Source organism: Electrophorus electricus, chromosome 25 (genome assembly GCF_013358815.1).
Source record: "Electrophorus electricus isolate fEleEle1 chromosome 25, fEleEle1.pri, whole genome shotgun sequence".
In the NCBI taxonomy this organism is placed as follows: Eukaryota; Metazoa; Chordata; class Actinopteri; order Gymnotiformes; family Gymnotidae; genus Electrophorus; species Electrophorus electricus.
Window position 1 is genome coordinate 6368146 of NC_049559.1, and position 23485 is coordinate 6391630.

Here is a 23485-nt window from a genome sequence, read left to right on the forward strand (position 1 = left end):
CCTTTGCTCTACATCAGTGGGTTTCTGGTTCAGAAATAATATTTATTCAGCCAGGGCCAGTGTTTCAAAAGGGTTGATCTTGCTTCAGCTCGCTAACCAGTGAGGTATTGTCATGACAACGTCCTGTTTCAAACACTGCTATCCAGGACCCTGTAGATGTATGATTTTATGAATTGAGGTTCTCCGCAAATCCCATGTATATCGCCAAATTGTGGACAGTTTTTTAGTACACTAAGATCATTACTTATGAGCTTGGGGGGGGGGGGGGGGGGGGGGGGCATGTTACAAGCTGCTCTGTCGTTCAAAGATTTGATTCATTAAGTCCCTGTCCGCAAATCTCCGTACTGCAGCAGTATATAGCGCATGTCATTGCGTGACCCCTCGCTGTCAGACGTAATGCGAGGTGCTGCAGCATGGCAGAGGGGTGCTTTGGGCCGGACGGTGGCCCTACACGATGCCCTCGCTGCGCTTGCTCCTCCACACCACTAGGGCAGTCATGAGCAGGGTGACCAGGACGGGCACGATGATGAAAGGCCCCAGGACACGGTTGGGCGGGTCGTGCAGCAGCCGACCTGTCGGCGAGCAGTCGTGGAAGTAGTGGCGGTGGATGCGAATGAAGAACTCATCCACCAGTCTGTTGGGCCAGAAGCAGTTCATCTTCAGGGCCACTAGGAAGGTGCAATTTGTCAGTTCTAGATAGGATCTGTATGACAAAACAGAAAAGGGCAGATTACGATGTGTCCAGGTACAGAAGAATGAGCTGTTTCCAATTCATACATTTGCCATGTCATTGGGAATCAGCGATGTCATCTTAACAATAGGATATAATATAAAAATGAATAATCAAAACACATGATGAAAATGACAATGGCAATTTATTCATAGCTACAGAACACCCTGCTCATGCCCCAGGCAGAGCTGAGTTTAATGAAGACACAAATGGTTAAAATAAGTGTGTATTTTGTGAATATGCATTAATCCTATGCACACGCACTGGTTCTGATAGTGATTAATCATTTGGCTGTTCCCTGTGTGTGCATGGTTATGTCATCTCTGTGGCAAAGAGAATGCCCTAGTCCAGGAAAGTCATCATTTTATAAAGCATTCATTGCTTCTGCTTCCTGAACATGCGCAGCACATTACTGCAGTCATTCATTGTAATGACATGCACCCAGCGGTTCCTGAGCAAATATCCTTAACTCCCTTAAGTATTTTAAACCGTCTACTGTGGACAGTGGATGGTTTATATGCATTTGTGTCCACTTTTCATCTGTTTCTCTCCTGATGATCTGGGCTTTTATGGAGTGACATGGACCCTCAATAATGAGAGTGGGCACTGTCTAAACAGAGCCTGGTGGAATAGGCAAACTCAGGCAATCTCTCTCTCTCCCTCCCCATAGGATCTCCATAGCAGTTCTCACACGCTCTCTCTCACCCATTCGGTCACCCCAAGCCCCCTCCCCCCAAATAGCAGGCTATTTATAAGACCAACCGGCCATGCGTGGGATGCATGCCACTGCTGGCGCAGACGTTTCATCAAGGGCCCTCTCCTGCCATGCTTTCCGGGCTAGCACATAACTGCCCCCCCCCACACTTTCACCCCACCCCCAGCCACATTTCCCCTGCAGGGATAAAGATGGTCCATGGAACAGCAGGCCAAGCTCTCGGAGAGCGCGGCTGATCCTTCCGCCACGGAATGCGGGGCAGGCGGGAGCGTGTGGGTCAGTTCTGGCCACCAGGCCTAGGTGGAGGCTTTGAGCAGAGGGTGGGAGTGTTAAGAGGAGGAGAATTAGAGAAATGTTGGTGCCTGGAACTGTGTCTGATGCCAGTGTGGAGCGCATGTTTTAGCTGTGAGAGCATTTCACGTGCTTCTCGTTAAAGATCGGTGTAAATCTAGACGCTTAATACATTTCCATGCTCCGTGCAGCTGTGCTTATAAAGACAGGTGCACGGTTACTGTGGCTACACCTGTCTTTCCCATTATTTGACAACTGGAAACAAAGGCAGACAGACTCTTTATACAAAGATGTGGGGATACAGGCAGTTACCCAGTCATGAGCTGCTCAAGCACTGGCCAGGTTCATTAGTGGTGGGCATGGGAGAGTAGAGAGATTCTCACCAAGCTGTCCGAGACAAAAGCTTTGTTGTTGGAACAGCAGCCATTTCGAGCACAAGATATACAGTTTAGTTTATGATCATAGACAAAGGAAAACAAAATACCCACATATGTTTTCAGCTATGAAAAATCTATCAAGTTAACAAGGTTTCTGTTTATTTATTTATTTATTAGTTCAACACGCCTTTCTCTGCATATCTGCTGATATATAGCATGAATTAGACACTAATTATTTACAAGTGCATTCATCAGCAAAGGTGCAACCAGACCCTGCAGGGAAAGTTGCTGTACTGCACATCAACAGAACAAACAGGAAGGCTTAAGAAATGGTAGTCACTATGAGCCCTCATAGTAGGAGCTTACTGGAGAGGAATGAGTTCTTAGCTGGTGAGAAGAGTATGTTCCCTGTTCCCCTTATCGCTCCCTCACTCTGTCTGTCTGTCTGTCTGTCCATCTGAGAGACGAGTGATAAAGTGTGGTCCTCATTATTCATGTACTATAAATATGAAAATACTTTCCTTTGCAGACACAAGACTGTGCCACTGGTGCTGATATTGGTCAAAGTAGCCAAATACTGTGTCATGACCGGAGCCACTAGCTTCCGAATAACGCCACTGTAATGCTTGGAATTCCCACATTATCAGAAAGTCTTTACATATTGTCCATGTGAACTTAAACTGGCCTGAATTTCAAAGATGATAATAATAATAAATATCCCTGTAAGAATATAGCTGTTCTATAATAGGATCAATCTAATTTATAAAAAATAAATGCACAATTAAATGAACAGAATACCCACAGACAACCCAGACCATAAATTCGTTTCAGTTAGAGAGAAAGGAAACAGGTGTTTAATGATACTCACTATACACATGCAGCCAGTAAGCCTGACTGTGTGCTTTTATCACTGCTACAAACAGATGCAGCACAGTAAAACTGCTGCCCAAGTTATCAGCATGGGGAAATGATTCAGGCAATCTAATCACATGGATGTGAATCGGCTTGTTATTGTCCTGTCAGGTGTTATTATCATGTAATTAGCTGGAGAAAAGAGATGGAAAAGCAACACGGTCAGAGACTTGGGTGATGTAATTTCACATGAGGAGCACAGATTCATCTGGACAGGAAATTGCTTTGCGTGAGCGCCTGCTGGTGCCCAAGCCTTTGGAGAGGACAGATCCTTGCTAAGAGGATCTACATGAGAACTGGTGTTGTCTTCCTGGAGCTCAGTGTCAGCATGATGTTCTAAAATGGTCTGACGTGCTAGTCTGCGCAAACCCACGTGAACCAAACGCAGCTGCGCTGATAATGTGTCTGTAGGGTTTCGTTATGGAAGCGCTTCACTTTCACATTCTGATTTCTTTCCTTCTTTCTCTCCAGCTCATATGTGACGTGAGTTATGTCCAGCTGGTCCACATGCTGCATTTAATATTTAATATTATTACAATCATGATCATTATTATGAGAATTACTATTCAAATGTCTATTATTTAACTACTACTGTTTAAACACTGTTTAAAAGGAACCAGATCCTTCTTGCACATGCAACAAACATGCAAATTGTGATTAGTCTTATGACACCCACTGTAGCCTCTGTTGTCTGACCTGTGGCAGTATCGTCACAGTAACTAAAACTGGCATGTCCAGGAAGCTTGTGTCTGGTTATAAAGTGCTGTTGGGGTGGGGGCAGGAAGAATTATCTTGCAGCTTTCAGTGCCAGATTGAATTTCCAATTGGTTTAGCACCACTAAATATAACCAGCTAGTGAGAGTGGTGAGAGTCAATGACAAGCATCCACACCCAGGGACTACGACTGTGGGTCACTGCTGTGACTTTTATTAACCCTGCTGTTGTACTTGTATACAGATCTGTGATGCTGCCTGACCTGAAATACATTTTTAAATGCCACTTCACATTAAAGGGGGTTGCCCTTTGACATACTGATCCGATTTTGTCTAATTGAATCCTACATGGATAGAAATTATCTATCTATCTATCTATCTATCTATCTATCTATCTATCTATCTATCTATCTATCTATCTATCTATCTATCTATCTATCTATCTATCTATCTATCTATCTATCTATCTATCTATCTATCTATCTATCTATCTATCTATCTATCATATATGTATATATGTATATATGTGTGTGTGTGTGTGTGTGTGTGTGTGTGTGTGTGTGTGTGTGTGTGTGTGTGTGTGTGTGTGTTTAAAAAAAATCTTGGAATGTCTTTTCCCCCAGTAAATATTAGGACTGCTTTAGTGTTGCGAATAACAAATGTAATCAGTTTACACGAGTTATAGGGTGCTAGTGAAAATAAGTGTACTGTGTTTTGGCCAAGCTCATTTACCACTACACATGCCTGAAGCATGTGTCTGCTTGCTTTTAACTCAAACACACAGTTTTAACAACTGGCCTGATGCAACATTTCTCTTAGGTCCCTAAAACGATTCACGTGCTGTAAGAAGCATTGATCTTAACAAACAGCACTGCAGAAATTTACCTGGGAACAAACTAAAACATCACTGTCCACTATGTCATGCTCAGAACTGTATAACACTTTCTAGCCTGAATGTATATCCATTCATTACCTCATAGAGTTGTTCCTTGCAAAAATGAAAATGAAGAAACAGGCATTAATACTTTTAATAATACTATTAATTATCAAACATAAATTCTATTTGGGCCAATATCTCAGGGGTTCTCTGTAAATGAGAATGTAAATATTCACTTTGTAGCTTCTTTCCCACACAGATATATGTCCCTGCCAGCTAGCATGGAGCCTTCCTTACCCACTCTACATTGATTAGCGAGCAAACCTCCCACTGTTCATAAAAATCAGCGGATTGGCACATTACTCAGCTGATGTTCCTTATGCTTTAAATGATGCTCTCCGTGGCACGGCTCTGCACAGCCTCTGTCTCTCTCTCTCTCTCTCTCTCTCTCTCTCTCTCTCTCTCTCTCTCTCTCACTCTCTCTCTCTCTCTCACTCTCTCTCTCTCTCTCTCTCTCTCTCTCTCTCTCTCTCTCTCTCCTCCACCATGTTACTGCTCCGAATGTGCAGCCAGACTACACACTGGACCACACAGACCGAGGCCACTCGCCACTCCCGCCAGCAGCATTCCCGAGCAGAGCTGCCTCCTTCCCTGCCCTGCCTGCAGGCTCAGGAGCCCCGGCCCGGGGACACAGCTCGGGTGCTTCAGCGGAGTTACACAGCATGGAAGAGGGACTCCCATTCACAGGGTGACCATCTCCCGGGAGGTGGTGGATCCACTGTATCTAGCATCGAAAAATAGCCTTCACGTTCCGTGACTCTTCCCAGAACAATTCCCAATAGGAGTGTCTGACCCCTTGTTCGATCAGTGACAGATTTAGCTATTGTAAAAGAAATAAATGGGACATTGACCTTGATTTACCCACAGGCTGCTGCTTTTTCTATGAAGTCAATGAGATGACATTGAAAGGAACTGATTGAAGTAGATAACAGGATATGTGCCACACTGACTGACACTTCACGCCTGGTCTTGAAAAGCGAGAATGATGGGGAGAAACATCTGTTCACAAGACACGCAGTAGGAAGATTTACAACTCTGATCTGAGAAATATGGCAAGAAATGATTGCAGCCTTCCACCAGAGACCTGTTCAGTTATGTAGGACGATAAAAATCCAATTCCCAGCATTAACCTGAAGTTCAAGATTTAAAGATATCTCCATAAATGCAGTTGGTGCACAGTCCAGTGGGCTTACAGAATTGATTTATGTCAGTATTTAGCTGTTGATCTTTTTCAGTATAAGCAGTAAAACCCAGACAGAGCTGCTAAGGGGTGGCTAAAACAGATACCGTATGAGTCAGGACTGCTTTCATGTTCATTTTTAATCTGATTCTCTTTATGTGGGAAGAGACTTGGTTAAGACTTGGTTTTGGATAAATAGTCCCTTATAAACAAGCGATGTGTCATGTTGTTTGTTTCTTTTTTGACACTTGCACAGTGTCAGTTTCACTGAGTCCCTTGGAAAAAGTCAGGTGGATATCAGGGGAAATGTCTTTGCTCCCAGCAGGGACAGGGAGGGCAGCCGTGGAAGTTTAGTGTGCCATGTGCCATGTGGTACAGTGTGGTGACCTGTATTGGATCTCTGGCTGGTAATCAAGCTAACCCACTGCTCAGTGAAGGTGCAAAAGGTCTCCGTCACCCAGTAATGGGTTGATGTGGGGTAAATTCTAGCTCTGTATCAGGAATTGATGTAGTCACAGGTTTCCTGGTGTAATAATCTTGTTGCCTGAGCAACAGGCATTAGCGTAAGCTGCTTCAGAGCGCTTACACCATGGCACTCTACTGTCCCTGACCTCTGACCCTGAGCATTGCTTCCAGGCACTCCCTGGAGGGGAGAGTAAAGCACTTTAAGTGACCAACAGAAAGACCAGGTGCCTGATATTCTGTTTACTGTATATAGGCAAAATGCAGCCTGAGGAAAGTTCACTGGCCCTCCATCAGCTACAAGGAAGCTCCCATTTCCTGCAGATTAGTTTTAGGATCTGAAGATCTGTAGGAGAATTATCCTGACAACATTGGCTTGCAGTATACTGAGTAGTTGTACAAGGGTTCCAGAAGGATTTTGTTTCTTTGATGGATAAACCCTAAGAATTCTACCTAATATTAGTAAAAAAAAAATCCATTGTCTTACTATAGACAGAAAAAAAAGTGTTCAAGTATGATTCATGGTTCAGGAATTTGCAATGAGAATGCTCTACTTGTTTGGTGCTAGTGCCTGTATTGCACAGCATAACTGATATTAATGATATTAAACACCAGTGTTCAAGGTTGATCCTGCTTATCACAGCAAATATTGGTCATGGGTAGCATAACAAATCACTCACTGTCGATAGAGACAGCAAACGAACTGCACAAACTGGTCAAATTTGTAATTAAGGAGACATGGCAACCAAATGGGGAGCTCACTGCTCAATGTCAGATGTGACTGGTCTAATTATTTGCAACAGTCGGGGGGGTTGAGGAGGGGGGCGTCTGGCCCTGTAAAGCACGGCACCAAACCTGCCACTTACAATAAAAAAGCAACAGCCTAGGAGCATGACGACAAACAAAGCCATCACACTTTTTGCACCGTGGGCTTAGCGGCGAGCGCGCCTGCCATGTTTGTTAACAGTCCGTATTCTGAGTGCAGTTGAGGGAATTGCCCTTCACTCCTGTGCTGTGCTTGAGCAATGAAATATGAATGTGGCTCACACTAAAATGTGCCTGACTGTACTAAAACCAGAGTGTTTCTTACTTGAAGATGCGCTGGAGATTTAGCAGGCCGGATTCGCGGCACCGACTCTGTTCCATTTTGGACACATTTCAAAGGCTGAAAGCAGTTAAAAAAAAAAAAAAAGCAGGAAGTATAAAAGGCTTAAAGTGCTCCAAATAATCTGCCTCACACTCTTCATCCACTTCAGAGGACGACGCATCATACGTTTCACTGATCTGATTCGTCTGGACTCTTGTATAGAAGCCAAGTCAGCTGGAGCGTGCTAAGAGAGGAGGCGATTACTCACACTACTGTGTCGTCCCAGCTGCACCAATGTTGCTGGTCCAGGCCCTCCATGTCTAGCTTAAACTTGGCCAGACAGAACTCCTCGATGGCGTACTCATAATGGCTGCTACACGCCAGCGCTACCACAGGGAGCATCGCTGCAGGGAAGACAGGACATGATTATGCAGGGTTGGTCAGGAGCAAACTCGCCTGTCTACTCTCTCTGTCTCCTGGTTTGTTTGGTTTTTTTTGCCTGTACAATAAATGGCAGGTCGGAGTGGCTGAAATCACTCAGCGGGTGTTTAAAATATTGCAGAGCATAAATTGTCCCTTATGATGGGATTGACTAAGATGAGCAAATTACTGACATAAGTGCACAGATCAACATCAAATTCTGCATTACACTGTATCAGTCATGAGCCACACACAGCATTTTATTTCATCCTGCATTGTCTATTATTTTTTGTATAAGCAGGCTGTCATATAATTTGCATGGCAAACTACGAAAAAAAAGGCCATTCTGGAGTAAAAGATATTAGTCCTGTTACCACGTTAGTCATTTACAGATAACCCATCTGTACAATTTAGAACCAACATTTTATGGTATGAATTTGACTCAGACTTTCAGTGATTTATTGCTTAGACTGTTGTCACACTTTGCTGGCAGGAGTGCAGACAGACTACAGCTTTTTCGAAACAAAGCAGCAGGAGTACTAAAGCACCCCAGGCACTGGGAGCCTGTCACACCTTCTTTAGCACCACCAGTACAACTGACTGTCTGCTTCATTCCGCATGGATTTCCAAATCCTCTTATTGGTTTTTAAAGCTTAGCAGCTTATCTTTATAAGCACTAAATGTTATTCATTTGATGCCCTTTACTTTTTAGATTTAAACTTGGGATTTTTTTGCTTCCTGATACAAGCACTAGTTCCTGCTTGCCATATTGTTCTTTTATTTTATTATTTATTAATTCTACTTCAACTTTTAAATTTATATCTCAGCAAGATCAGAAATGGGATCCTTGGTCATTAAGTGCCCATCTAAAGCTCAGGGCCAAATCAAGAGCTACAGTATTTAGAAAAACGTAATGTTGGGAGGCAAGGCAGGATATAGAGGAGAGCTGTCATTAAAACAGACACTGATGTTTACTCTGAAACGCAACAGAACTGAGAGCAGCAGCGCTAAGCGAATACAAGACAAAACTTGATAAGCGACAGAACGAATTCAGAACACAATGGGGCAGATAAACAGCAGTATGCACAAGGAGAAATACAGAACAGGACCCTAAATACACACGCTAACAAGCACAACAACTGCTTGTCATTGTCATTACATTGTCATTCCACTCAGCTGTCTTCATTGTGATGCTTGGAGGTTAAACAAAATCTAAAAAAAGATATTAAAGACCATCTTGGGGACAACTGACATGCAGCTGTCAAGAAGTGACTGACCTTTGTTCAGTAAACACATGGGGGGTCAGCGTAATTGCCTGGTTGGAAATATGTGCATTTTTTCAGAAAGTCCAATTCCGTGTGTGTGTTTTTCTTTTTCTTTTTCTTTCTTTCTAATTTGTTAGTGTAAAGAAACGCATCAAAGAATTGCTGAAATTCGGACACATCTAAATGTGAGGGTCTAAATGGCACAGGCTGGGCGGACAGAAGAGGAAGAATGCCCGAGATGGGAAGTGGTGATGAGTAGTGTAATTACCTCTGACAGAACTGGCTTAATATGCAGCACTTGGGAAAACCAGTAGCCCTTTCCAGTCTGCCTAAAGCGTACTGGTTACTGGCTACACTTATGCCCTTTGTTCTCATTATAGCCTCTATCGGTAGTCCATTTTGAGTTTGCAGCCATGACCTATGACCCATAATGCCATGGGTGAGGGGTTAATGGTTGATGGGCCATTGTCATAGCTTGTCAAGGGAATGTCAACTCTGGCAACAGTCCTTCTGGAGAGGGAGATGTCCAGGGGAAGCCAGGGACAGATCGATGCTTTTATGTGTGGATATGTGTTTAGCCACCAGGCTTTTATAGTGAGTGCCAGGCTACAGTGTGTGGATGATTACGTAAGTATGTAAAGGGCTGTTTGTAGGGGGAAAGTGAGTAAACATGTGGGAACGGGCAGAAAAGGAAATGTGAGGTTGATAAGTACATCTGCAGCCCAACCAACCGGAGCAAACTGGAGCAGGTTTTGAAACATCTAATTACTAGCATGCAGACACATGTGGAGGAGGCACATGAGTACGTGCTTTTATTGCTATTACTGCTTTTATTGTTTTATACTCTGTGTAATAACTCAAAGCATTTCCATAGAGAAAATGAGAGCGGGAGAAACAAACAATAACACTGCATATTCCCATATGCACTTATATAGACCAGAAGATTTTTTTTGTTTTGTTGAGCCCATTCAGATCATTCAGATTTATCGTTTCCAGTGGCAAGTCATTTTAATTCTTATGGTCTTTGCATTGCCTTAACAACATTTCTGTTTGCATTGCCAGTAGTTGCTATGACAGCAAAAGTTCTAACTCAGAACTTTACAACCCCATGGATTTAAAAAACACTTTTTCTAAAATAAACTGGTTTCTGCTCTGGAAACGTGGGGGGGTGGGGGGGGGGGTGCGCGTGTGTGTGAATTCAGACACAAGCTATCAGATCAAATGTTGAATATATGAATATATATGTCTTACTAAAGACATGGTGTGGCTGTGTGATGTTATTGTGACCCTCTTGTTTTGGTTCTGTCAAAGCTTTCCACATATTCAAGGCCTGTTGGAGGGATTTCATCGTAAAGATCAACTCCTGCACTGAATCCTGGGAGAAATCAAATGTAACCATGTTTTGTGTGGAACTCATTATAGCAATATAGCATAGCATTCTTCAAGGCCTTAGGAAATAGATGACAGAAGACAATGATTCCTTTTCCTGGTGATTTCACTCACATCATGCCATTGGCTTCTGTGATAAGATACATACAGCATAGAGTCCTGAAGCAGCCCAAACCACATCCGCTTTCTCAACTGACTGTCAGTACCTAGGCAGTCAGGCCTGCTGTTTATTTCCTTCAGTCTTAAAGTACACATTTTTTGACAACATGTGCATTTTTGTGCGTGCGGGCGTGCGTGTGTGTGTGTGTGTGCGTGCGTGTGTGTGTGTGTGCGTGCGTGTGTGTGTGTGTGTGTGTGTGTGTGTGTATGGCTGGGATGCCTTTTATTTACTGCATAAATGCTGAGTTTGAAGAACTGCAGTATAGAAACTCCCAGGAAAATCTGGAAGAAGCAGTAAAAACTGAACCTGAGCGAGAACACTTCAGCCTGAACATCCACACACACACACACACTTCAGCCTGAACATCCACACACACACACTTCAGCCTGAACATCCACACACACACACACTTCAGCCTGAACATCCACATACACATACTTCAGCCTGAACATCCACACACACACACACTTCAGCCTGAACATCCACACACACACACTTCAGCCTGAACATCCACACACACACACACACTTCAGCCTGAACATCCAGACATACACACTTCACCTTGAACATCCACACACACACACTTCAGCCTGAACATCCACATACACACACTTCAGCCTGAACATCCACACACACACTTCAGCCTGAACATCCACACACACACACACACACACTTCAGCCTGAACATCCACACACACACACTTCAGCCTGAACATCCACACACACACACTTCAGCCTGAACATCCACACACACACACACTTCAGCCTGAACATCCACATACACACACTTCAGCCTGAACATCCACACACACACACACTTCAGCCTGAACATCCACACACACACACTTCAGCCTGAACATGCACACACACACACACTTCAGCCTGAACATCCAGACATACACACTTCACCTTGAACATCCACACACACACACTTCAGCCTGAACATCCACACACACACACTTCAGCCTGAACATCCACATACACACACTTCAGCCTGAACATCCACACACACACACTTCAGCCTGAACATCCACACACACACACACACACACACTTCAGCCTGAACATCCACACACACACACTTCAGCCTGAACATCCACACACACACACTTCAGCCTGAACATCCACACACACACACTTCAGCCTGAACATCCACACACACACACACTTCAGCCTGAACATCCACATACACACACTTCAGCCTGAACATCCACACACACACACACTTCAGCCTGAACATCCACACACACACACTTCAGCCTGAACATCCACATACACACACTTCAGCCTGAACATCCACACACACACACTTCAGCCTGAACATCCACACACACACACACTTCAGCCTGAACATCCAGACATACACACTTCACCTTGAACATCCACACACACACACTTCAGCCTGAACATCCACATACACACACTTCAGCCTGAACATCCACACACACACACTTCAGCCTGAACATCCACACACACACACACACACACTTCAGCCTGAACATCCACACACACACACTTCAGCCTGAACATCCACACACACACACTTCAGCCTGAACATCCACATACACACACTTCAGCCTGAACATCCACACACACACACTTCAGCCTGAACATCCACATACACACACTTCAGCCTGAACATCCACATACACACACTTCAGCCTGAACATCCACACACACACACTTCAGCCTGAACATCCACATACACACACTTCAGCCTGAACATCCAGATACACACTTCAGCCTGAACATCCACATACACACTTCAGCCTGAACATCCACACACACACTTCAGCCTGAACATCCACACACACACACACACACACACACACACACACACACACACACACACACTTCAGCCTGAACATCCACACACACTTCAGCCTGAACATCCACACATACTTCAACCTAAACATCCACACACACACTTCAGCCTGAACATCCACACACTCTCCCATTGTGAATAATATATATATATTTTTTAACCTGAGACAGTGGAAGAATTACAGCAGGCAGATATGCTTTTTCCAATACTTTCTCCTAGTAACAATTGTCCTCTGATGCTGTAAACATTATTGCTTTATTGTTTTATTTGATAGTGTCCGGTCATAGCATTCAAAACATCCACCCACTGTATCTCTCTGTCACCACTCACGCATGCATGTGTAAGTCAGCGTGCTTGTGTGATGAAGCGCCAAGCATTAGAAATACGGTCAGAGTGTGAATCGAGGCCAGGACCCTTCATTGCCCAGTAATTAGTAATGCTTCATTGTTTTTGATGAGCTGGGAAAAGGCACCTATGATGAGGGGGCGTCACTAGCAAGCAGCTGGGATTAAATCCAAGGGTTCGGCCGTAAGGTGGAGTCGTGCTAAAAGTGGAAGGTGCACGCAGCGCAGCGGCGTACGCCGGGGGCTGTCTGCGAAAGGTCACCACAGCACCCACTCCCGTGAAATGGCAAAGGCGCCGCACCTTCACGGACTCCTTGTGAGGAACTCGAAGGAGAGCGAGCTCTCACGCTGAGGAGGGGGAACAGTTCGATAACAGCGCAGCCCACTTAGTTCCTCACATTAGGTTCCATCTTCAGAAGCAACGTGAATGCCTCCTTCGCAATTCCAGGTAAGAAATGCTGCGGTTGTGATGGTTCTCCAGCCCAGCCGCTTCTCAATGAACCCCAGGGTTTTATAGCAGAAATAAAATAAGCACAGCTGGGCGAGTGTGCATGCCAGCATCCAGCACATCTGGAATTAGTGCAAAAACAAAGACTGGGTCTCACTCTCATGGGAGTTAATGTTTGTACTAACCTTTCTTGTTTTCAAAATGTATCATATATGTGTTGTTTAAACAATACTGTTGAACATTGTTGTATATGATATTGTGATAGCTTGCATATTCAAAAGAATGTCCCACTGCTGGAACTGGGGATTCCCTGCAACAGGGATATTATTGAACAACTGTTGGTATAATTTTGTTTTAGTGTTTCTCATTATTCTGAAGGCGCAACTCAGAGAAGCAAGTGGTGGTAATGACTAAGAGTGACCACGGCTACTACTTATTCTACAGATGCAGTATCCCAACACCAAATCTTTCAGTGGACAGCTTATGAAACGTTTACAGTATAAACATACAAAATGAAAAATAGGAGTATAACATCCTTTTTCCTTAATGCTAAATACTAATCTAATGTACAATTTATGCAGAAACTGCATCCTGAGCAGAGAGAGGCATGAGGTGCACGTGAAGGGCACGTCCTTGAAAGGGAGCATGGGAGGTGGGTCATTCACATGTTCAGGTCCTGCCTAATTGGTCAGCTACCAGACAAGTGCTTTTCAGTTGTTGTGTTTTTCACCTGAAAGGATGGGAGAGTTGTGGTAACTCTGCCGCTGTGATCGGCAGCGCTGAATGACTGGCACAATGCTTGAGCTCACCAAACCTTTACGCACAAAAGCCCTGGAGAATGTTAGGGAGCAATGCAATTCCAGGCAGATATGTTGTTAGGCACAGTGAAAGAGACATAACTTTTATACTCAGAAGAGAAAAGAGACTTGGTGCACAACAAGCAAGAAACAGAGAGAAGCGATTTGACTGCTATATACTCTGTGCTGGAAGTCATTTTACATTCAGATGGGGACAATGACAAAAAATATTACTAAAGAAACAGCCTAAATCAAAAATTAAACTGTAACAATTCTGAATTAAAAATACTTTATGAAATACTTCACATTTTCCAGTGGAAGGTTAATGGAGTATTGCGTCCTTCACTGTGGGCCTTGTTCGTGCCTGTACACCCACTCTCAAAGCCAGCTTTGCTGTGTATTTCCGGAGCCTTTCAACTTGGGACTTACTGTTGTGTAACATACACAAACATGCAATGGAGCACGGAGCCTATAAACATACTTGACGGAAGAAAACACAAATCACGTACTAGAGTGAAGTACTTGGTGCTAGAGACGCAGAGGTTAAGGCATTTTGCATATGATGTCTTTATTCACTTAATTTAATTTAAATTTGACTAAAAGCTTACTAAAAGTTTACCCAAAATGTATTTTGAGGGGTTCTAAATGTTTATAAAATGCCTAAATACCTAAAAGGCCATAGCGGAAGCCAGACTGCAGGATTTCTGCTGGGGACGGCCGTAGCTGCAGGGGCACTGAGATATACTTGTCCATTTCTCTGGGTTTGACTTGCTTCATTGATTCAAACACTACATTACTGCAGACTGTTCAGCAAATAACAAGTCTCTACAGCCAGTGGTCTTATAACAGTCCTTATGTTTTCTCATTTCCTAAATAAATAAATCTTGGAAAGTATAATATATGCTAGAAGTTAACATAAGGAATGAAATATTTTTCAACACATAAGTGCCAATGAAATATATAACATATGGGACTTCATCTGAAATATCAAACAAATTTCTTCCAATAACATGAAATAAAATTCTGGCAACAAACATCCCCTACGGCACAATGTCATTACAGATAAAGATTAGCATTTGAAAATGCAGCTTCTAGACACGTTTTGTTTCACAGTGGTCACCCCTTATCAAATCTGGAAATTAAATCGCCTTTTTGTGTCTGTGTCAAACCGTCCGTGCTTTTCTAAACGTAATGGCCATGTAACAGGGGAAAGAAGCATCTGGCCCGGTGAATGCCACCAGCCAACGCTGCTTGGTGAACAAAGGCCTGAGATAGTGCGGGGCTGCATTCTGCAATCACAAGCCCACAGACGCACAGGACACGAGGCCGCACCTAGAGGTTGCCTGGTGACGTGTTAGCAGTGGCGAGGCATGGACGTGCTCACCCAACCTCATATCCTCTGTCTCGCTCCTATCCCTGCTGTGAATCGCACGCATCATCGATTAGCTCTCCGCACGTCACGTAACAATTATACTTTAATCCCATTGTGACACTGCTTATTATAAGAGAGGAAATGAATAATGAACAATTCCTTTTCTTACTGGGTTCGATGTTGAATAGTCCTATTCACGCTAAAACATGGCTGGGGGTAAACAAGAGTCCACTGGTTGAATAAGCATATATACAAAGACTTTGTCGTTTTCAACTGAAGATTACATAAACAGCCATTCAGGTTAGGCTAAATCATTAACAAAGTCAGAAGCAGAACGCCAGCATCATTAAAAAGGATATGGATCTGCTCTCCGCTGTAACGTATGGATTAGAAAGCATACAGAAAGGGAGGTGAAGAAACACAGGTAGCGGTGCATGATGGGAAAACAAGCAGCAAAGCTCGGCACAGCATTAACGCAAACAGCCTTCACTGCAACCACAGCATAAACAGCTCCACTTTAGCGCCGGTTTTGTGCAGCTGTGGTATCATAATATCCAGTTTTCTAGGTGACTGCTTGAACTGACAGGCTTGGTTTATAGTCCACCTACAAGTCCAGCTTCAGGGCTGTAACAATCTATCACACAGGAAAACAGTCAAATGTGTTGAAGCAAACTGTCCCTTCACTTTCTTCGGCATGGCTGCTTTACAACTATTGACAGAGCAAGCGCCAATGTGATACCCTCGCTCGCTCGCTACCTCACACACAACACGCTCGCGCTTACACGCTAGGAATTCATCACCACCTCCTGCAATAATCCAAATGGCAGCGGCCCTTTGTGATGTTGTAATTACAGGGGTCACTGGATGTCAGCCCATTCTGCTGTACTGGTGACAGATCACTCACAGTCATTATACAGAAGCTGATTCCCATCAACAGAAGCATTTGCTGGGGGCTTGTAGAGACTCACTGTTGCAGCCTTTAACTGACACCTTGCACTCTGGTTTGTTGTAATCTGCGACTGAGTTGAGCTTGCAGCTCAACGTGACTGTGCTAGAATGGCATACAAATCTATCCTAAGAGGGTGGGGACCCTTCCGATTTGTATGCATGTCTTGAGATCAAGATGGGAGAAGGTGCAACAGGATTTCTATAATTAGACAGATTGTCACAGCACAAAAATTGATAAATACATAACATATATTGAGGCAAATCGATACGTACTGGTGTTAGTTTAGACAGTTAACCTGAGCTTAAAAATGTTTTATTGTGCTTATTTTATAATTGAGTAATTGGTATGACAGGTTATTATCATTCTATTATTTATATCAGGCGACACATTAATGTCTACTGTAGCAGTGTCTACAGTGTTGTGGTAACACTGGATTGTATTACCTCTTCACACTCCAAGCCACAGCGAAAGAGCTCATTAAAACATCATCAGATGTGGGATTGGCTAACGAGGTGTCATTCATCAGTCCTCTTAACCAAATGAGATTACAGAGCCACACGCTGCCACAATCAAAGTAGACACTCAATAAAAAAAGAAAACCTTTAGTAGCCATTCCAAAGTACAAATGATCTAAGTTAAGTTAAATAAGTTAAATTGAATGTTTGAAAGCAATTCTTTTAATTTGAACCTGAATTCTTGGGAACTGAAAAAATGAAAAAGATCTGATGAATGTGATGAATGAATGAATGAATGAATGAATGAATGAATGAATGAATGAATGAATGGGTGGCCTAAAATATTAGTGTTTGTGTGTGGCTATCTGAAGAGCCGGGTTAACAGCTCGAGGGCACGCAGTTGTGGCTCTATTCAAACTTTCTTTTCATTGAGGTCTCATTTCTCATGCCATAGTCTGAAAAGAGTTGTTAAAAAGGACAGCGTGGGGTACAGCTAGACTCAAATTCCCATCGGGTGACACTACGTGTCGAATGAAAATAAAGGAAATCTGTCTCTGAAACCTTTAAAAACTGAGGCCCAACCTTAAGCAATGTGTGCAAAAAGCCATTTGACTTGGGCCTCCCTGACAGGCAGCACTGGCTTGACCGTCAATCACGCAAGAAAGGAGGGAAGAGTCATTCTTCCTCCTCCTGTTTTCTTTTCCAATGTATGTGACAGTGTCACTCTGTAGTTCACTGGAGGGTGTGAACTAATGGATATTCGTTGGAAGGATTTCCATTCTACTTCCATTCTGCAGCAGTGTAGCCAGCAGAGCCCAGCTCCTCACTGGCATTCTGCCTCAGATAAACATCAATAATTTACTGTATGCCATCCATACACCTGTTGCGTAATGCGACAAACCGCACATGCTCGATGCAAGACACAAACCTCAGCGGGTGGAGGAGGGCTTGAGCCACATTTCTTAAATATTTCATTATGTGTTTGTTTGTCCTTGTCCTCGTCCCCACAGATACTCGCAGTGTGTGGCCCTATCTGGAAAATGGCCGCTGCGGACATCGTGGTCCGAGGGCGTCTGCCATGCAGAACGGAATGGGCTTCTGGGTTAATCTATACCAAAGCGAGCGGCAGTGGGCCGTGGAACGTTCTCTGGCTCTTCAGGAGCTCCCACGGGGCCCCGCGGTACCAGGGGGAATCGACCACACCCTCCACGAAACGGGCTGTGGCACAAAATGCAACTGCAGAGATCTAAGGGGGCAATAAAAGCTTGGAACGTTATGAGGAGCTGCTTTCCATACTGGAGTATTGAGTGGTGAGGATATGGCCATTAGCGCAGCTCATGTGGAAAACTGCGACAGTAGCACACGCGGTTCCTCATGTTACCAAGAAACATCTTCTCTGAAAAAAAGGGAGACGACCTTCAGTTTTACCCCAATACGTGGCTGTCTGTATTAAATGCAAAACCCTCCTTTGCAATAAAATGCAAAAACAATCTGGCAGGCCCCCAGTGAGTAAAAAGTCCATCTACATCATTCACTGACACCAGGACATGTCCAACTACTTCAAAACAGCAGTAAAAAAGCCTTAGCAAACCTATATTTGGGTACATTTTTATTTTAATGCAATTAGCAACCATTATTTTGTTTATGTTCCACCTGTGTGTTAAATCCCACACATTTATTAAATTATTAAAAAACTGTAACCTGAGTAGATTACAAGGTCATTCTCCACCTTCAATGCTTAATGTTAAGGTGTTAGTGGGTTGAATTTGAAGGCTTAGCTGTTGGTGTGAATTCTTATTTTAGGATGAATTGGATTTTTGGATGCTGTTTTAATAGTAGGTCTTGTTCACCTCCCTTTTTAACATTTTTTTTCTGGCACACTTTCTTAATATTTTGTATGAACTGTTAAATCTTTAAATTCAAAACTCTCAGTGAAATCTTTAAATTCAAAACTCTCAGCAAAACTCTCAGTTTTAGTTCATGTACATTTAGCTTCTAAATCTAATCAGTGTAAAGAATAACAGATCAATTCATATATTTCGAATAGTTTAATCGCAAAAAGCTCAACAGTTACACAGTATTAATAATACCTTCGTGAATTCTCAGCACTTTAATAAAATCTTTTCTATGTTAATTTATTTTTGTTTTGTTTTGGTGGGGGGGGGGGGGGGGGGGCGCCAGCCACCTCCTCGTTTGTAGGCCCCTCGCCCGCGAGCAGCACGATCTGTCGCTGCATGTCCAACGCACGAAAACAGCGGGACAAAACCGCACCATCATCACTCTTCACGCCCGTGCACGGCCAAACTACAGTGAAACGTTATGAGCACATGCACAAAAAACACGGAGGTACTACGTGTGTAGCTAGAAACAAAGGCGACATAAAAGCTTCGTTACCCGTGCATAACACCTGAACCGCCCTGGCAAAGTAAGTGAAGTGGAGTCTCTCCAAAGCAAGGCGGTCGCCATGCATTATTAACACATTTAAGAATTCACCCATGTGTAGCCGGCTCTGTCTGTTGCATAGATTTTTGATTCAGCAATTTAACGACTACTCATGGCTTAATAAGTTCCCAAAAGAAATGTTCAGTATAAACCGTTCCGTTTTATGTTTTGGTTCCTGCTGTGTTACTAATTAAAATCTAATTTGTAGTAGTTTAGGGAGCTTGCAGAACTAGGCAAATCCATGTATAAATCCAACCTATGTCTTAATTTTGTAGTTTCACTGGGCAGATCCTCTCGGGCGGTGAAAGGAAAGTAACACAACTTGCCCACACGTTCCTGCCGGCGAACAGTCGCGAATAAACGCGTAAGTCCAGCGCGGGATTGCGGGAGGCTGCAGCAGCTTGGAGATGACGCGTGCTCGGACACAGGCGATCTCTGGTGTGCATGTGAGGTTATATGCGCGGCTTGAGCAAACTTACCTATTATAAGACAGACAGTGACACGCTTCGGGGCGGCCGCGCTGCTGACCCCCATGGTCATGTGAGTGTGCCCACACAGCACCGGAGAAGTTTGACGGGTCCTCTGCTATATCCGAGTTAGTAATATTCTAGCGCGCTGATCTCCACGGCACGGGGGACTTCTCCGCAGAGAGCGCGTTGGACATGTCCAAACAATGCTGGAAACATTTCTGAAAGCAACGACAGTTTAGCACAGAATCTGCACGGCGCAACGAAGCTTAGGCTTCCCGGCGCACGTCCCAGCACACCCGGTAACACCCTTTTAATGGGAAGCGTCTTTGCCAAAAAGCAAAGTCCGTGCGGCCGCGAGGACACGGAGAGGGTAGAGACTCGAGCGCGCGCGTTTAGCGACAGCACGAGCGGTCCGTGCAGTGGCGCGCTCGCACGGTAAAAGGAGCGCGTTTCGCGCGGGGAGGGGTCGCGAGCACACGGCGGAGAGCGCGGGATCAAAGTGTCAGTGGAATTGCGCTGGACTGGCGTCGCGCGGGCGTAAACGCATTATTCTCTGAGATGCACGCAAGTGAAGTTTGTTTTCCTCCAAAGCACGCGTTAACTTCGCGTCGCTGCATTAATTTAATGTCATCGTCACCGCCGAAGGTGCAGGACGTGTATTTGTTACATTACTTATGCTTTAAAATCTTACAGCCATAAATAAGATTCACATGTCAGTAACTAGGCGTGCACTGCTATTCACGTTGTTTTAACCTTTATAAGAAAACGCGATAAAGGATACGCACTTACAGTCAACTTGTTGCTGCTTTATCGCGTAACCGCCGTACAACATCCGTTTTGCCTGCTGGGTGGAAGTTACTGTCGTCTTAGTTTTAAGATACTATAGGTGTTTGAAGCCCATTCACTTTGTATCTGGGCGAATTTAAAACACTCTTTCAGTTTGTGCCCATTACCCTTGTTATTCCTCAGATCTGTCAGTCCTTCAGAGAAGCCTGTTGCCATGCCGGTATTCCTGCTCATCCTGCGGCGTCTGTTGCCCCCTGCTGGTAACGGAAGGCTCTGTCTCCACTAGGTAATGTGAGGGCAAAGAAGAGAATTTTAAGATAATTCCCTGAACATGACATAAGGCTAATTTTAATCTCATTAACACATTTAATTTGGTTTTACCTACTGTTGGATTGAAAACTTCCTTTACTGTTTCTCCTTTTTGTCAAAGGACAGTTTGGATTCACCAGTTCACATCTCAGACTCTGGTAATACCTCCTAGGTTTCCCTTAAATGCCTTGGTGTCTGGCTATAGTTCTAATTAACATAGACCACTTTCTTTCACTCAAGCATTGCTGACTTCGTTCGAGGTATTCCCTGCACTTATGTTGACTTGCATCCCATCATATTTTAATTTAAACTTGTTTATGTCCTCATTTTTTTTCTCAGTCATTTTAAATGAATTATGCTCTTGATATCCACAACAAAACTGCTGTAACTGTTCTATTTCATTGCTGAGCCATCTAGCCTCCTCATCTGTATATGTTTTTACCCAGTATACATATGTCTCTTTCTCATCACCAAACCTCTACGTCCTGGCACTTGGTCTTCAGCTCCACAATCTCTTTTCTTATTTATACATGCAACATTTGAATTGTTCTTCTTGTGTTGTTTGCTCAGTTCTTCCATGTCATGCTCCCTGTCCTGGGTTTTCTGATCATACTGCAGTTTTACCTCTTCCAGCTCTGTCACACTATGTTCACACGTTTTGATGTGCGATTCACACTTTTTTTTGTGATCCTCCAGCTTCTGGTGCAGCCGCTCTCTCTCGTCATCTTTGTCTGACGTCTCTTCAGTCGGTATCATGCGGTTCCACCTTATTTGCTATACCTTCATCTGCATTTCCTCATGCTAGGCCATTAACCTGTTTAATCTTTCACTTTGTTTTTCCGCCATGTGTTACTCACACTGCCCCTTCAACTTGTCAGTATTTTTGCCCCTTTCCTACAACTTTTCTTCATAAAGGTCTTGTATTTCATTCTCTTTCTCCATAATCATCTTCTCATGTGAAGCTTTTGGCTTCTCCGTGTCTTTTTCAATTTTCATTATCTTGTCTTGTGGAGATTTCTTGAATATCGTTGTCTTTTTCATTTAGGATCAGTGTGTTTTCATTTCCTCAAATTCTCCCTGTTTGGATATGTGCATGCCCTCAATCTTCTGCCACAACAGAAGTCTTGAATATCTTTGCCTTTCATTTAGGTTCACTGTGTAACCTGTTTTCAGTCGGTCAAGTTCCCTCTGTTTGGTTTTGTGCATGCTCTCATACTTCTGCCAGAACGTATTATTCTCTCTTATGCATCTTCAGTTCAGAATAAATTGGTGTGATTAGAGAAATGGATACCCCAGTTCTCCTTGACTAAATCTAAAGCTAAATTTTCAAACAGTTCGCAGTTTGTTTGGCATTGTTTTGTTTTCACATACATGAAGCTGACCTCTACACTTTGCTATTAGATCTTTCGACTCTGGTTGCCTCACAAGGAATTGTTCTTCACGTTCGAGTCCAAGCTTTAACCTTCAGGTGAGCAGGACTTTTGTGTGCCCTCACACAGCGGCACCCACAATTCCCAGCATGTTCTCAGTCACCTTCCCATTTCTCTGAGAAGTCTCCCACTGGAATGACTAGGAGGAAAGCATGGGGTCCTGGTTCACACAGTGGGATGCTGTTTGGAATCTCCTCCTGGATCTGAGCAGGCATGTCCTCAGCTCACACGTGGCCCCAGGTTGAGATGACAGTGGCTAAAACCACTGCCATCCACCCCGACCCGCCCACGGACGCACTTCTCGAAGCCTTGCTCAACATCAAAGATGGTTCGAGCCCAAGATGTTTTCTGAGGAACTCCTACCTGCCCTCCTTCCTGAGCCCTGATGTCTGTGACATCAGACACTGAATCTTTTCCCTTTAATGGTAATTAACCAGCAGTAGACTTACATTTACACACATAAGATTAAAATCTCTATTACTGGCAGTAATCTGGACATACTAGAAAGTGCCTTATATTCTTGATTAATGTGGTTAATTTGTATTTTGTGGCTAGTTTATAGAGATAGCACCAAGACACCAAGGTCTGAAAAAAAGAGTTTCCTACGGTTATCGGAGCACCAGGGGCTGTCACACCCAAACTGGAAGAAGATCCGAGTTCTGTGTCCAGAAGAGTGCAGTGCTAGGAACAGCACTAAGGTACGATCTCAAGCTCCCAGGCCTCTGATGGAGGACCTGAGCTGGTAAGAAAAAGACCATCCAGAGCAGGATGACTGGGGAAGCTCTATTACCCATATATAAAAACCAGAACATTAAAAATCATACAGCATAAACATGTCTAGTAAACATTCATATTCCTCCCCCCAACAATCATGAGAGTAAACAGAAGGACTTACCATAGTGTGGCCTGTCCCGTATTTTTAATGCTGGCTTTTTCTGTGTCTTTGCTTCTCTCCAGAGAACCACAGTGAAAAGAACATATTTCTTCTGTCCTAAGAGACCTTTTTCAGGCCTTCAACAATGACATCACACAAGTATAGTCTTGTAAAAACGGAGCACATCTGAATTTGAAATAAACATTTACATTTTCAAAAGCGATGAGGGTGGTGAAGTAAAACGTTCATATCATGTAATAGTCTGTACATGTCATGTGGTGTGTAAAAGTTCACTGTTCAAAGTTCAGAAGGAAGTATAAGAAGTATAAGATGACATCATGTCACC

General features: G+C 43.7%; 1 protein-coding gene and 1 long non-coding RNA gene across 5 annotated transcripts; one reads left to right on the plus strand and one right to left on the minus strand.

The window, feature by feature from the left end:
* Positions 1-275: 275 nt before the first annotated feature.
* On the minus strand, positions 276-20760 carry ramp1 (receptor activity modifying protein 1). Of its 3 annotated transcripts, none has more exons than XM_026995700.2 (3): positions 20694-20760; positions 7673-7808; positions 276-703 (listed from the first exon to the last, which is right to left on the minus strand). In XM_026995700.2, exons 1-3 carry the CDS (start codon positions 20758-20760, stop codon positions 448-450), a joined length of 459 nt encoding a protein of 152 aa, XP_026851501.1. In that variant the 3' UTR covers positions 276-447. The 3 variants fall into 3 exon arrangements, with proteins under 3 accessions (XP_026851501.1, XP_026851516.1, XP_026851509.1); XM_026995715.2 differs by having other exon boundaries at positions 20530-20721; XM_026995708.2 differs by lacking the exon at positions 20694-20760 and adding an exon at positions 19750-20109.
* On the plus strand, positions 19959-23362 carry LOC113567636. Of its 2 annotated transcripts, none has more exons than XR_003409480.2 (4): positions 19959-20039; positions 20710-22690; positions 22821-22963; positions 23223-23362. It is a non-coding gene; the product is annotated as an uncharacterized LOC113567636 (long non-coding RNA). The 2 variants fall into 2 exon arrangements; XR_003409478.2 differs by lacking the exon at positions 19959-20039 and adding an exon at positions 20200-20385.
* Positions 23363-23485: the final 123 nt, after the last annotated feature.

Bases quoted from the DNA above. Each gene is read 5' to 3' on its own strand.
- ramp1 (XM_026995700.2), bottom strand. From the start codon at position 20,760: ATGAGCAGGAATACCGGCATGGCAACAGGCTTCTCTGAAGGACTGACA. The intron at 7,809-20,693 runs GTAATGGGCACA...TCTTCCCTGCAG, and splicing joins AGATCTGAGGAATAACAAGG to CGATGCTCCCTGTGGTAGCG. The intron at 704-7,672 runs GTGAGTAATCGC...TTTGTCATACAG, and splicing joins AGCTGGGACGACACAGTAGT to ATCCTATCTAGAACTGACAA.